We start from the raw sequence: 15791 nt of genomic DNA, 5'->3' as shown, positions 1-15791 counted from the left end.
ACAGATTTTGTGAATATGTTAAGAACCACTTATTTGTACTTGTGAACTTACCAAGCACTTAAAGGACACTTTTGTGACAATTGATTTTGATATGTTTTGTTTATATGATGATAATTTAAGTTTTGATATGTTGTATAAAGTTTATAAATTTTTCTGTTATTCATTAAACATGTTAACATAATATTACTAATTAAGTTATATTATTTATTATTTTTGTAATCATGTATAACAATGTCTGTATTTATTAATGATATTGCGATTTTGTAACCCCCTTTATAAAGGCAAAAGCCATAACAAATAAATGTTGATTGATTGTTATTTTTAATTTAATTGATTTAAAATATATGCTCTCTATGTCAAATTAGAAGTGTCTTGCTCCTGTACACCATACTTTTCCTGTTAATAATAGTCATGCCATCATTTATCTAACTCCTTTTGGGGAACATTTTTTAATTGAAATAATGTGACTTTTCGTTTGTGCTGGAAATTCATATATAGTTAATCAGGGCCTCCTGTCCCTAAGCTTTTCATATCTAGTCTTGGTTTCCATCTATCTAACACTGTTCTCAAGATTAAGGAAGTACAGACAGATCGACAACAGTGGAAATTTATAGGTCTACAAATTTTTAAATTGCAGTCCAAAAAATAGTTTAAATTAACTACTCATTATTGGCAAAGCTCATCTAAAGTAAGTGGAATCATTGAGTAATAATAATGTTGGTGCATAATACATCTCAGTTTGTTCATGATTGTTGTTTTGGACTGAAAATGTAAGACCCTATTGATTCTAAGATGCACCTATACTTTTGATAAGTAAAAAGTAGGTTAAAAAAATGCATTTTAGAATTTTGGAAAGAACATAATATTGTGGACTTGACTAGTGCTATGACACCTTAAATCATATATCAATTTATTATTGTAGTCAAATGTTCCTTTAAGATTCTGTAAATACAGTAGAGCAGCGTTTCTCAAAGTTGGCGATAACGCCCTCTTGTGGGCGTTACAGGCTTTCAGGGGGGCAGTAGAAGGCTCGAAGAAAATTAGGGGCGTTAAGGAAATCTAGAGGAGCGATGGCAGACAAATTCTATCTATAAAAATTTGACGGATTATATATAAAATGCTGACATTTTATATATTTTTTATTTTTTATTGAAGGTCACAACTTGAATATTTCTAACACGTTGACTTATAGCTGAATACACTTATAGCATGAATGAACTTGCATTCATGCCGGTTCTAAATCAGTTACAGTTAAGGACTAGGGGCTTGCATAGGAGTAACGTATGTAACCTAAATTAAGAAAGAAAGAACAGATAATCTAGATCCATAGAAGACGTTTATGGATGTACGAGCAAAAAAACAAAAGGTCGAAAATTTCTACGAAATTCCCGGACAAAATTAATGGTTCAGCCGGACAGTGAGTCAATTCTCAGACTGTCCGGGTGAAAACCGGATGAGTGGTAACACTATTGGGGGCACTAGGTTTTTTTTTAATCTCAAAGTGGGCAGTGGTCAAAATAAGTTTGAGAACCAGTGCAGTAGAGTATCGTTTATCCAAAAACCGGTCATCTGAAACATCGGTTAACCAAAAGTCAGACTGTGTTGTGCTGAATTGAACGTTTTTGATACTAGATTAACTTCTAAAGTATAACTTTTTTGTTTTTATATTTTTCAATATATTTATTTTGTTTGTACAAAATAAAGAAATAATTTTTAACGATACAATAGCCTCAATTATTATTATAAAAATTTTCATTAGGCTTAAAATCAATGAAAATTCAACACGAAGTAACACACAACGGAGAAAAATTCAACACGAAGCAACACGCAACAGAGAAAATTTTCAACATTGGCTAGGTTAATATATTTTTTCGTACATAATCAGTTATCCGAACAACCCCAGTCCCCAATTGATTCGGATAAATGACGCTCTACTGTAATTTAATATATGAATTGTTTTAACAGATCTTTTAATTATTTAAATAATTTGAAATAATTTTATGTTAATTTGCTTTTAATTTTAAATTACTTTTTATCTTGTGTTATCGTTACTATAAACTTACCTACATTTAAATGTAATTTTCTATTTTACAATTGTCACTGTATTCACACTAATAATTTTTATTCAATTTCAATGCCTCCTTCCTGGTCATAACTTTTTGTCAGTGAATTGAATTATTTATTTTTAGTTAATGTTAGTCTTTATTAGTCTTAATTTTTATTATTTATAATAACAACTGTGTAGTATGATTGAAAATGAAGTATGATTTTTTTCAATATTTAATTCACTATATTGTAAAGATGTGTGTCTTTACATATTCACTGATAATTAATTAGGAAAGCTTATGTAATCATAAATTGATTTTTAAACTTTTTTAATTAAATAAATTTCTTTTTTAAATTTTAAAATTTTAATAAATTGAGTATTAAAAAAGTATCTATATTGTTTAACTTAAATCTGTATATTGTTTGTCCTTAAATTTTTTTTTCTATTCTAGATACCTAATCTAAGAGCTTATGAAACATACTGTTCAAATATGAACAGAGCAAAAGATGCATTAGATGAGAAAAAAATGAATGACAAAAGATTCAAAGATTTTTTGCAAAGATGTTTGGAATCACCATTTAGTAGAAAACTGGATTTATGGAATTATTTAGGTGAGACATTATGTTTAAATGAATTTTCAAACTAAAAATTTTATCAATTAAAGAACCAATGCATTTAAACATTTTTCTTAAAAAGAATTAAAATTTGCTTTAATATCTGTATACGGTAAACCTTTACTTTTAACACCTAATTGTTTCTGGAAAACTTATTAAGCAAGCTATTCTATTTTCTATAAGCTCAATGTCATAAATTGTGATTACACAATACCATATACAGTTTCATATTGTAAATGAAGAAAAAGTACAGCATTTGATGGCGTCAATAGAAAATTAACACCAGTTAGTATTAAGTTGTTGTTAAATAAGTAATTAGCAATAAATGCTTTATTATAAATATTAACACTTACCCTGCTGGTCCAGTTGACTTAGTTCCTTATCTGTGTGCTGACTGATTTAAGCAATTTTACAGTATTTTCTACTGAAAATAAAAAACGATTGACTAAAACTAGATAAAAAGTAAAAACAGTTTCTGATATTGGGAACATTTATCTGTACATTATTCAAGTTTGATGTGTGTGGGCTTTATTTTTATGTATTATGCTTTAATGTTATTTGGGCATGTTTTAGAGATAAAGATAAAATGAAAAAAAAATTAAAAACTGCAATATAGCTTTAAAATTTGTATTTTTATGTATGAAATATATAGTACATTGATGAATTTATTCAAAATAATGATGTACTGTATCAATATCATTAGTAGACTTTTTCTGACTGTAGCTGTTTTTCGTAATTGAATCGGTTCGGCAAATGTACATAAGATCGCATTAGCATTATCAGGATATAGGAATTTGACTTTTGTATTGATAATATCTAAAAAGTATTATTAGGTTGGGGAAAAAGAAATCCATTATTTTTACATTTATTTCAGGACTTTATTTAACGTGGTTTGGATTGTCCAATTTAAGTCAAATATGCACCGTTTTGTTTTATAATTTGTTGCCATTTTAAAGGTAACTTCATAATGCCTCTCTCATAGAAGCCCTGGTCCCTATTGGCAAAAAATTCAACTAAGCGATTTTCACAATCTTCTCTTGATGCCAATTTTTTATCACTAATGAAGTTTTGCAATGATAAAAAAAGATGGTAATCGCTTGGTGCCAGGTTCGGACTATAAGGTAGATGCATCAAAACTTCCCAACCAAGCTCCCGGAGTTTCTGGCGAGTCACGATAGATGTGTGTGGCCTGGCATTGTCCTGATGAAAAACAACACCTTTCCTGTTGGCCAATTCTGGCCGCTTCTGGTCAATTGCTAGTTTCAAACGGTCTAATTGTTGACAGTAGAGGTCCGAATTTAATGTTTGACCATATGGAAGCAGCTCATAGTAGATGATTCCTTTATAGTCCCACCAAATGCACAGCAAAATCTTCCTGGCCGTTATTCCTGGTTTGGCCACCATTTGAGCTGCTTCACCACGCTTTGACCATGATCGTTTTCGCACAATATTGTCATATGTGACCCATTTCTCATCTCCAGTCACCATTCGTTTAAGAAATGGGTCAATTTCATTCCATTTGGCCAAGGCTTCGCAGATGGAAATTCGATCCATCATGTTTTTTTTGCGTCAATTCGTGTGGCACCCAAACATCGAGCTTCTTTTTGAATCCAGCTTTATGCAGATGGTTTAAAACTGTTTTGTGGTCAATCTTTAGCTCCTGGGCAATGCTATGACTGCTAACATGCCGGTCTACTTCAATCATTTCCATGATTTTATCGACATTTCTGATGACAGGCCTACCTATGCGAGGTGCATATTTAACACTGAAATTACCAGAACGGAATCGACGAAACCAAAATTGTGCATAATTGGCTGTGACAGTATTGGGACCATAAACATCATTCACAATTTCAGCCGCCTGGCTTGCATTTTCGCCTTTATCAAAGCAAAATTGTAAAACATACCGAATTTTCTCTTTGGTAACTTCCATCTTTTACACCCTATAACTCACAACTGAATCGACCAATCGAAAAACTGTAAAAGAATTTTTTTAGTACAGAATGTCACTTTTCTAACGAACACAAGTCTCAACTTGTTTGATCAATACTTTATGAGATATATATCACTACAGCCATCTAGTGACAAAATAATGGATTTCTTTTTCCCCAACCTAATATATAAATTATGTAATATCATATACTATACAGGTTTAAAATAATAACAAAATTAAGTGGCTTATTTGTATTTTTTCTATCTCAGTTAGGCCTAAATCATAATTGTGATATTTTCATCAGATAAATCAACATAATCAGCACTATATTTGTTGATTTTTTATTAATAAATTTGAACAATTATTAGTTAGTATGTTAATGCGCCGTATCTAAACTTAACTCGTATATAAAAAAATAAAACAACTCGATTTTTGTTTGCAAAATATGGTGACAAAATTCTGAATCAGTCTTGTACAAAATTGCTTATATTTCAAATTTCTGAATAAATAGTCCTCACTATTTATTAACAGACACACTAAAATATACAAAGAAATCATATTTTAATTGCTGAAAACATAATGTTATGTTTTAAAGCTAGAAATAACTAGATATATAGAAGAATGTAATATGACATTTGTCATTTTTACCAAAGTCTTTGCGAAATATAATAATACATTTCTAGTAGGGTAAGTATTAAGTATTAAAATTAGTGAAAATTTATGAAAGTGCTATACTAATATTCAGATGTATGAAATTTATTATTAATTATATGAACATTGATTAATTTTTTTGAATTAAGGAAATTAAATAATAGTTTAAAATTGAAATATTTGTTCTATGCTAGTAAGACAAATGGATTTTAGTAGTATTCATGAAGTTATTTGACCAGCATTCTTCTTTTGTTGTTGTTTTTGTGTGTTTTTCAAACAATCTATATACAGTGATACCTTGGTTTTCGTCGATAATCCATCTGAAAACAATTGGTGAAATCCAAAACCAATGATAACTGAGGCAATTATTTCCATATGAATCAATGTAAATCCAATTAATTCGTTCTAGACACTTCAAAGTAGTACCCAAAAACCCGTTTTATAGAGAATAAATATAGTATTTAATACTAAAAGCAATAAGAAATTAATATGAAATGAAAATGAAAGACTAATATGATAGCCTCCGAAACAAAATCGCTGTTGACATAACAGACTAAGTGTTCGACATCTTCAATTGTTTGCAATCTTTGTTTTGTTAACACATTCACATCTTTTGCTACATTAGCCTCTTTTATTGCTTCTGTTTGCCACAATGGAACTTATTGTGGATGGCAACTTCCTGTACGTGTGGCCGGTTTCAGCAATCTTAATGCCGCTCCCATATTTTTCAATGATTTTCTTCAACTCGATCATGTTCCTAGACTTCTTCGAAGGGCTGCTGGCTCTGGATACTTTCTTTGCTCTCATAATGGAGCAAAAGGAAAAGGAAAGTAATGGAATTGTTTGGCTAGATGTGTGGGGTAATGCTACATCAATGAGAGACAACACAACACTGAGCAGGGAAATGTGTGGGTCACCTTTTGTTTTCACAAAATTAGCAGCAACAGTACTTGGGCACACCAACGAAATCCGAGGCAACCAATGAAAACCAAGACAAATTTTTCACAGAAAAAATCAATGAAATCCAAAACTGATAACTGAAGTCAACGAAAACCAAGGTATTACTGTAATCTTTTTACTTGCCTTTCAGATAAATGTGTGTTTTTTTATTGTATATTTTCCAAATAATTTTGACTATAATAATTTCTCCAAATTTATATGATATAAACAACTTGTATTTCTAACATAAGTGTTTTTCTTTTATTTAGTTATTTCATAGCTTAAAATCAAAAGTTTTATTATTATTTAAAATTGATATAAATCATGTTTTTGTTTCTAGATATTCCTAGAAACAGACTAGTAAAATATCCTTTGTTACTGCAAAGAATATTAAAACATGTAAGCATTTTAAATTGTTTATTTTTATAAAATTAATGAAATAAATTTCAATAATTTCACACTTTTTACTAGTAAAATGCTTATATAATTTTTAATCAATAAAATAAAATTTTTTAGTCACCAGAAGATAATATAGACAAGATATTATTACCGAAAGCAGTAAGTATCACTTTATTCTGATATATAAAGCTTAAGTTTAATAATAATTTTTGTTTAGACAAACATGTAAACAATTATTTAATATAATCAATTTTTTTTAAAATTAGATTTCTGAAGTTGAAAAAATTATACAATCAGTAGATCAGTGTACTGGACAAGCAGATTGTCAATTTGTTTTGGAAAAATTATATTTTGTACACACTCAGCAGGTAAATATTACAAATATTTTTTGTTAATTCTGTTTGTTCTGAAAATAAACATGTATTTTTAAACTTATGTAATATATAAATAAACTTAAAATTATAAATGTGTGTTTATTAAATTATATTATCTAAACAGAAAAACAGTTTTCTAGAAGAATCTTCATCAGTTTTATGTTCTGGTGTTCTCAGAAACAATCGAGGAACTGTAAGTTAAATTTGGTATAAAATAGCAATATTTAGCATACTTATTTAAGTACAATTAAGGATTTATTTATTTTTACTTGAAAAGGTTAATGGATTTAATTTAGATTTTATTATATTATAATAAATTATTAAAAACACAAATGATATATTCAGAATAAAATTGTGTATGTAAGATTTAAATAACAAAATTATCAATTCTTATAGTTTTAATTGATCTTTATAGACTTTTAATTTACAGATTAAATCAAAATTTAATAACTTTGTTCATAAAAAATTAAATTATTAGTGAGTCGTACTTTTAGTTTGTGAGAATAAACTACCACAACAGATTTCTCAAGTAAAATAAACTAAAAATATTTTCAATGTGATTATAACCAGTCTTCAGGACATGCATTCAAAAGAATTTTAGCTAAAAATAACTGATTACATTACAGTTGTCTGCAAAATTGCTTATTTTACATATGCTATAATTTCATATTTTTGAGTTTAAATATAATAGAACTCTGATTATCCGAGGTGTACCTGCAAGTGAATATACTACTTTTCTTACACTGTGATTCATAAAAGAAAGTTTAAAATGATAAAATATATTACAAAATGATCTGTTTCTGTTGTTATCTTTTATCATTTAACTTCAATGTGAGACAAATTATTCATATTAAAGTGTAACTAAAATAATACACATTTTTATTCTTAAAACTCGTGTGTTAGCAGTATAATAAATGATGTAAAAATTATTATATGTGATTAAATTCACTATGGTCTAGACTAAAAAGAATGTAGAAGTTATATAACACACACATCTTTTATATTAGTAATTTTTAATCCATAATGGTTGGGTCATCTATATTATCCTAGTGTTTTGTTATCCAAGGTGGTGTAACATCAGTCTTCATTATCTATTGGGATAGCTGGGGTTCTGTATGAATAAAATTTAATTTTCATATATCATTTTTAGCAATAGAAAACCACATTTAAGAGATACAATGTTCAAAATATTGAAAATAAATTTTGTAGTAAATATTTCAAATATAATGGTTTGCCATATTACAAATGTTATTGTTAAAATATTAAAAAATTTTATGAAATAACAAAAAAAAAAACTCTGTCTAGCTACTTGTGTTGTTATAATGACAATGATAATTAGAATTATTACAAAAATTACATTTTAGAATTTATCATTTGCATGATTCCATTAAATGGATACAAATGTCTGAATTTATAAAAGTTTTAGAAAATTACAAGAGGAGTTTATCTGTAACTTTTTGTTTTAAGCAGAAGAAAACTTGCTTTTAAATTTAATAAACACAAGTTTTTCTTTTAAACAGAAATTGCATGCATTTTTATTTGACAATGGATTTTTATTATCTCATCAAACTACGAGACATAAAAATCTGAAATATAAAACGATGTATCAAGTTTATCAAAATCCAATTCCTAGACATCAGCTTGTAGTAACTGACATCAAAGATGGGAGTATAAAAATGGGAGGATCATTTCGCAATGCATTTACTTCTAGCACTAATCTGGGTATGTAAATAACATTATATTTAATTATATATTTAATATTATGTAAAATTAAAAATTAATAATTTAAGCATTGATTTTAAACATCTTAAACTGTGATCATCAGATAACAATATTGTAATATCTAGCTATTTTTTATACTACTTGTTGTATCTATATATTATTATTGTAATACTGTTTAATTTTATGTTAGTAGTAAATATTTATTTTGAATTTTCCCAAAAATGCAAAAAACCACATCTAAAATAGTACAGATTACCCTGAAGAAACAGAGTTCTTCAGGGTAATCCTTAAGAACTCTGGATACGTTTGAAAAATTCCTTCTTAGTTACATTCTTATGACGTATCCTAACTGTGTACCAAATTTCAACTTTTAACTCCTAACCATTTGAACTCTGAACTTATTATTAGTATTATTATTAACAATTATATTATAAGATTGTGAATGCTAATAACGAGTAAAATATTCATTAACTCCAACCACACTGGAGATATGACACATGACCCCTTCTATATCTCTACCCTGTCGACCTTTAATTAAGAACTAAAATTTAATAGCATTAATGCCCTTTATACACATGATACTGTGCCAAATTTTGTTTCTTAAAGTTTACTCATTCTGAGATATTGTTTAATATTTCAGAACAGAATAAAGAAAATAACAAATTAGACACCAACATTCATGCACATGCAAATTTTTCAATTTATTTGACATTTTTTGGGTTTGGGAGATCTCCAAATGTATAGATTTGCAAAAAACTTGAAGGGTCAAATGTGACACGTAAAATATTTTTTGTTTTTTATATGCATAACAAGTTGAGAAAGTAAAAAGGAGTTTGAGTTGGGGGGATTTTTGATGACTCCGACTCTGACTAAAACACCAAAACTCCATGACTCCAACTCCACAGCCCTGGTTATTAATTATTATAAAATGGTAAAAAACTTAATTTTGAGGCTAGGGATGTTTTACAAAAATTTGTAAATGCTAATAACGAGTAAAATTGTCATTAAGTCTGACCCTACTTGAGATATGGCACACAATCGCCCTTTATCTCCCCACCCCATCGACCTTAAACCACCAAAATTTAATAGCATGAATCTTTCTAATACAAAAACATTCTTGCAAAATTTCAGAAATTGTTGAAAGCATAGGGGTATTAAGCTTTAAAGAGGGTAAACAAAATCATGTTACACATGCACACATTAATATCCATACAAAACAGAAAAAAAAACTGAATGTTTTTGCATTTCTCGACATTTCGAGGTCCCCTAAGTCCAAAAATGTAAAATTCTTGGAGAAGCTCATTTTTTGACTGATTGCTACACTTTTCCTCTGTTATCTATAACAGAGCCAGGAAAGTAAAAATGGGAGTCTATGACTTTGTTTTAGATATACGAAGGTATTACAGTGATGACAGTCCTTGCTCTCTGATGCAACAAGTGCACCTAATGGAAAATAGATGAAAAAAATGAACAAATCACAGATCGTCTCTCTGTACCTGGCTAGTGCAAAGACCATGTCTTCCATGGCCTGCAGGTATGAGGATAGCCTTTTTTGTGGCAGCAAGTGCAAAGTTCATCGTCCATGTCCATCAGGTACTGTTCAAGAATTGCCTCTTCTATGCCTAATAGTTGCGGAGATTGCTTCTTTTCTTCAGGCTCTGCTTCAGTTCTGTCGCAATATGACAAAGTCACGCAATGTCCTAGTATCTTGTACTCATGTTACAGTAACTATATTGTCAAAAATTATAACTTGATCAATGTTCAGTTATAATATCTTCTAATTTCCAAAACAGACATTAAATGTTATTTGACTTTTCATTTGGAATTATAATTTATAGATTAGTTTTGTTGCAAACATAAGATATCATTTACATTAGGAAAATTTTTATTACTTATTTTTATTTTTCAAATTATAATGTAAAAGGCAGCTTAAAACATCAATTTAAACCTGTCAAAAAAAAAGAAAGATTATATATATGCGATATTCCTTATTAAATGCTAAGTGGTCTTTGAAACTGTACAACAGTGTAAATGTAACGTATAGCAGGACTGGGGGTGCTATTATCTCAGTACCCTTAGCCTCTGTCCTGCTGATACTGATTTCTAAAAAAATTACACTATGTGTACATTACAACATACCATTCTATATCATAAAATTAATTCTTGAAACAGAATTTCAAAAAGTGTGTATTACTTTCTTTTAATTTAAATGCATTTTTAGAGTATAGACCAAATTAAATGTAGTTTAAAATAAAAGTAAATGATTACACTGTCATTTTGTGCTAACATTAATAGAATTAATTTTGATATTTCTAAAAAAATCTAGAAATTAAATTTTTTATTTGTTTGATATCACTACTATTTTGTATTTTTAAATATACATATTTTATACTTCTCAGGGACAAAATTTCTAAAGCGATAATTTAATTTAATTATTTCAAATTATATAATATTTTTCCAGCAAAGAATGCATTTTCAGTATCTTCTGTTGATGAATCACACAGTTCTTATACTTTAAGAGCCGACAGCGAGCATAGTAAAAAACAATGGTTAAAAAAATTATCGTCGGTGGCTATTAAGTTTACGGATAACGGAAAGGATGACGACGAGGGAGGATTTCTGAGTAGACCAGTATTGAAGCAACGCAATGAATCAAAGATCTCTCTCAATGCCAGAGAGTTTTCTCCCCCCTGTAATGACACAAACCACAGAGTTAAAACAAGATCCCTTGTTAACCTCAGATTAAATAACACTGTGATGTAACTATATTGTTATAAAATGAATGTAAATAAAGTATGTAAACAGAATTTTACTGTATATTCTTGGAGGAGAAAATTTTTATAGCAGCTTTTGATATTTGATTTGCCATTAATTGTATAAATCAGTAAAGGTATTGCTTTACTTATTTACACAATATATATCAACAGTTTGAGTATATATCAAGTACTGTATATCAGTTATTGCATATATTAATTGCAATATAAATATAAATATGGTATATATTTATTTCTTCTAAAATTTTTATTTTAAATTAAATCTTTACAAACTAATGTAAGAATTGGCTTTAATCTTTAACAGTATTATTTGTATTAACAAAAATAAATATTTTTAATAATTCCCAAAGCATTTAATTGTATTGTATAAAACATTTACATAATTATAAAATTCATTTTTAAAGTTATGATTTTCATTGATTTATATTTATACCAAAAGATTTTAACATTTTCAAATTTTATAGTTCCTTACACTACAGGGGATTGTATAAACTTCTTTTTTGATGTTAAAGAAGTTTGCAGTAAAGTTTCTTTGAATACTTTGAACTTTTAATTTTTGTTTTGGAAACAAACAAAAATAGAATAAAAATATCCTTCATTTAATATTAAAATGTTTAGTGCAAATTTGTTATAACACAGATGAGATGGTGGTCCTGATCAGCATTTGCTACCTCTAGCAATAGACATGGAAATTACTTTTTGTTTTAGTATAAATTGTATGACTAGCTAAAGAAGTTATGTATGACAATAACACTACTGCCAATTAAACAAGAAATACTTTTTTCCTGGTAAATGAAACAATTTTAATGAAAAGGAGAAGAAATGGTAAGAACAATTTTATTGCTGGAGTTTTACTAAGGCAAGTTTTACTGAAAATGTTTTTGACCTGTTTAATGATTGATATGGCAATGGTGGAAAAAATAAGTACAGTACTTTTAAACATGTATACTTTTGAATTATAAATTTAAGAATTAAAAGAAGTACGGTATTTGCCTGAATATAAGTGGATTCTCAATTTTGGAATCCTCACTTTTTGAAAAAAAAAAACCCCGAATGTAAGTTGATCTTTTATTATTAATTTTATCTGTATGTATTAAAAAAAATTCAGATTTTTTTATTGCAAATTGCTAATCATGGAAACAATACTTCCCTTTGGTCAGAACTTTCATTGCCATCCTGCTCTTCCTTCTTTGAACAGTGCATTATAAAAGGGTTTCTATTAAGAATGCTCATTGTACTAATGCCGTCAAGTGTGACATGTTAGAATAATAATGCTAGCAGACTCACACTCTACACACTTTTTTTTTATCATGGGAGAAAAGCCGTGTGGTGGTTTCTCTCTTTATTAGAATAAGTGCACCACTCCTATGGGTGTATAACACTAAGAATACATAAACCAAAATACATGATACAAAGTAAACATAAAATTAGTATTCAGCTTTTAGTGAAAACTAAAATGTAAAACTAGAAATTAGTCTTTTCTTCCATATATTTTGAACATAATTGTAAAAAGCATCAAACAGTGGTTTCTGAACAAGCATGTTGAGTGGACATGGCCACCTGAAACCAAGTGTACAGATTTCTAATTTCAGAATAAACCTATGTTGATCGTAAATTGGACAATGATAGATCATATGGTTGATGGTATCTAGGTTTTCTGTAGAGCAAAAGCAAGAGGCAGTTTCTGCCCAGTTATACATTGCCAGGTAGCTTCTAAAATTATCATGCTCAGTAAGTAGTTGAGCAGTAGCAAACATTAAATCTCTAAGTGGTGATGAGAACCTGCATTTAACACTAGGAAAATAAAATCTTGTTATTCTACCAGTTTTACTGCTCAACCATTGTTGATTCCACTTTTGTATAACGTCATGAATATAATTTGTAAGGCTGCTATGTGAGAGAGGGATGTGTAGTCCAAGTCAGTGTCCTTTGCAGCTGACAGCCTCAAAGTCAGCTTTTTCATTTCCAAGTATGCCAGTATGGCCAGGAAAAAATATAAAAGTTATCTTATTTACAAGATTTTTAATATGGTGCTGGGTTTATCTGATTTTATGCTATTGCAGTTGGGGTTTAATAGAGCTTTTAGGACAGACTGAGAATCACTGTAAATATTGATAGTTTTGTTTGGTAGTGAAGTGGCTCACTGAACAGCTTGGTAGTCAGCATCTTCTTCAGCTTAATAGACTGAGGTATTCTACCTTCTAACATATTTTGGGCAAAATATGTCAGTTTGGAGGAAGATAGATACTTGAGCCAACATGAAGGGAGCTTTTAGTCCATCTGTGTAGATAGTAATGTCTGCATGGTTATCTATGGAGGAAGCAGATGGCACCAAATGTACCCTGGGGATAACTTTGTTTACAGGGTGATGATCAGAGATAGGATAATTGCAATATGATAGCATATGAACAGTAGATAGCAGTAGAGACTGCTGTTGAGTGTTGATGTTTGTAGTTCTGATGTAGTAGTTTGTATTTAGAAAATGTTCTAAAGTGGCAGAGGAAGGAGCTCTGCTAGTATCAGAGAGGCATTAGTAGAAACAGTTCTGCAGCACTAAAATTCTGATGGCAAACTGTCTTTGAAGAGAGTAATTTACTTGCTACTGAATTTTTACTAGTTACATGACCCCCAGCTAGAGGCGGCGTATAGTAGCATTGGTTGTATTGCCCCATTATTATAGGATTTACATGCTTTATGATTTAATACCCAGGTGCATCTAGCACATTTTATCAGCCTATAGTTTATTTTCTTAGACTTAGCCAAGATGTAATTAATATGGCAACTGAATGTGATTTCTATTCTCTCTTGTTTTATTTTGTATGACGTTTCTGTTTACACGTGCTAATCGATCTGTCAAAGTTTTTTACGTCCTTTTGTTAAAATTAGTATAAAAATGAATGTAATACGTTGATTAATGATGATGATGATAAAAAGATTGTTAATAATTAAAAAATAAAGTTCTTAAAATAAATTGTTCATTCGAATTCATTAAATGTTTATGTGAACAAATTTAAAAGTATAAAGTCTTTTATAAATAATAGTGCTGTACATATTAACTAATTAATAATTATATATTTTGGACCTAAGGTTTTTAGGGTTTCGTAAAAAAATTTTTTTTCGTTAAAATCTTTCTATAAAATCATGCCTAAATATTACGTAAGATAGGGAAGGGAGGGGATCAAAGAAAATATTACGGTTTCTTACACGGGTGGGTGGGGGTCTAGAATGGCCAAAATCATCCTTACGTAATTTATGGACGGCCCTTTACAAACGTAAAGAAAACCAGGAATACTCCTCGTGGCCAGCCCGTTGGCGACGCGCGAACCCACGAGTGGATAAAACCACCGAACAACCAGCGTTCGGTGGTTTTATCCACTGGGCTACTGGTGGGCACCGTCAAATAAACTTGTTTACTTTGAAAAATTGCCGAAACTAAAATATTTTTAGCAGAACATAGGGTAACACAGACTCCGAAAAATGTTTGGTTTAGAACAGGGCGATAATTGCAGTGAAATAATTTCTTTTCTTTAGAAAACATTTTGGCACAAAATTTAATCTATACTGAAAAATATGAGGCATATAAGATGGTAATGATATTTTTTCTTTGAAATTTGACGCAAAGGAACCGATATTCTTGAATTTTTCAAAATAAATTTTCCTACATCGAAATTTTTGAAAGATTTGGTCCATTATTGGGTAATAATCACTCACTTATGAGTCAATTTGCATCTCGTTAGCTGTCTGGTTACCATGCTGCTCGCCCTACTATAGAGAGGTTTCAAGGTCGCTAGTCACGTGATAAAACACACGTTTGCTCCGCCCATTCGCCATTTTTGTGGTAGTTTTCGCTGGCTTAGCTTGCACGTGGTTTGTTGTTCGACTTCTTTTTTTAGTTTAAACGTACAAAAATACTGCAGTCTATTATCATGGATTAAGTTAAAAAAGACTTTTTTTCTTGCGGGCTATTCTAGCAGTCTAACAGGACGAGATGCAGCTCTATACGAAGAGAAAATTTCGTTATGTCAAGGCGATCCATACGAAGCCAGTTTATCAGACTAAGTCGTAGATCAAGAGTTGTGGCCGAAAGTAGGATTTGGTGACATTTTTTTTTTTTTTTTTTTCTTTGTGGTTTTAGGCCCTTTACCGCTCAGAGAGCACAAAAAGGCCAATGGATTTGGTGACATTATAAACTATTTGGTTTTGACAACAAATTTCTACACCCTGTCACAAATGAAAGCTTATAAATCTTTAGAGGCCCATAACTATTTAACAAGTGGCTGGGTTTCTCCTGATATAAAAGTAAAAGTAATGAATAACAGCCAAATAATATTGCTTGGA

At 29.6% G+C, this 15791-nt stretch overlaps 1 protein-coding gene and 1 long non-coding RNA gene across 3 annotated transcripts in view; both read left to right on the top strand.

Moving 5' to 3' along the window:
- The window catches only part of LOC136978966 (rho guanine nucleotide exchange factor 3-like), a 43758-nt gene extending 32272 nt beyond the window's left edge, over window positions 1-11486 (top strand). For both annotated transcript variants that reach the window (XM_067274843.1, XM_067274853.1), the window contains exons 8-14: window positions 2499-2658; window positions 6525-6583; window positions 6701-6742; window positions 6850-6951; window positions 7082-7150; window positions 8478-8679; window positions 11141-11486. In XM_067274843.1, coding sequence (XP_067130944.1) covers window positions 2499-2658; window positions 6525-6583; window positions 6701-6742; window positions 6850-6951; window positions 7082-7150; window positions 8478-8679; window positions 11141-11442 — 936 coding nt within the window. In that variant the 3' untranslated portion in view covers window positions 11443-11486. The remainder of the gene's footprint in view (window positions 1-2498; window positions 2659-6524; window positions 6584-6700; window positions 6743-6849; window positions 6952-7081; window positions 7151-8477; window positions 8680-11140) is intronic.
- The window catches only part of LOC136979447 (uncharacterized), a 218886-nt gene extending 204457 nt beyond the window's left edge, over window positions 1-14429 (top strand). Inside the window, exon 2 of the long non-coding RNA XR_010881388.1 lies at window positions 13125-14429. This is a non-coding gene — a long non-coding RNA (uncharacterized lncRNA). The remainder of the gene's footprint in view (window positions 1-13124) is intronic.
- The last annotated feature ends 1362 nt before the right edge of the window (window positions 14430-15791 follow it).

This window comes from Centruroides vittatus, unplaced genomic scaffold (assembly GCF_030686945.1).
Source record: "Centruroides vittatus isolate TY-2023 unplaced genomic scaffold, ASM3068694v2 contig_1154, whole genome shotgun sequence".
In the NCBI taxonomy this organism is placed as follows: domain Eukaryota; kingdom Metazoa; phylum Arthropoda; class Arachnida; order Scorpiones; family Buthidae; genus Centruroides; species Centruroides vittatus.
This window is presented reverse-complemented; position numbering and strand designations above follow the sequence as displayed.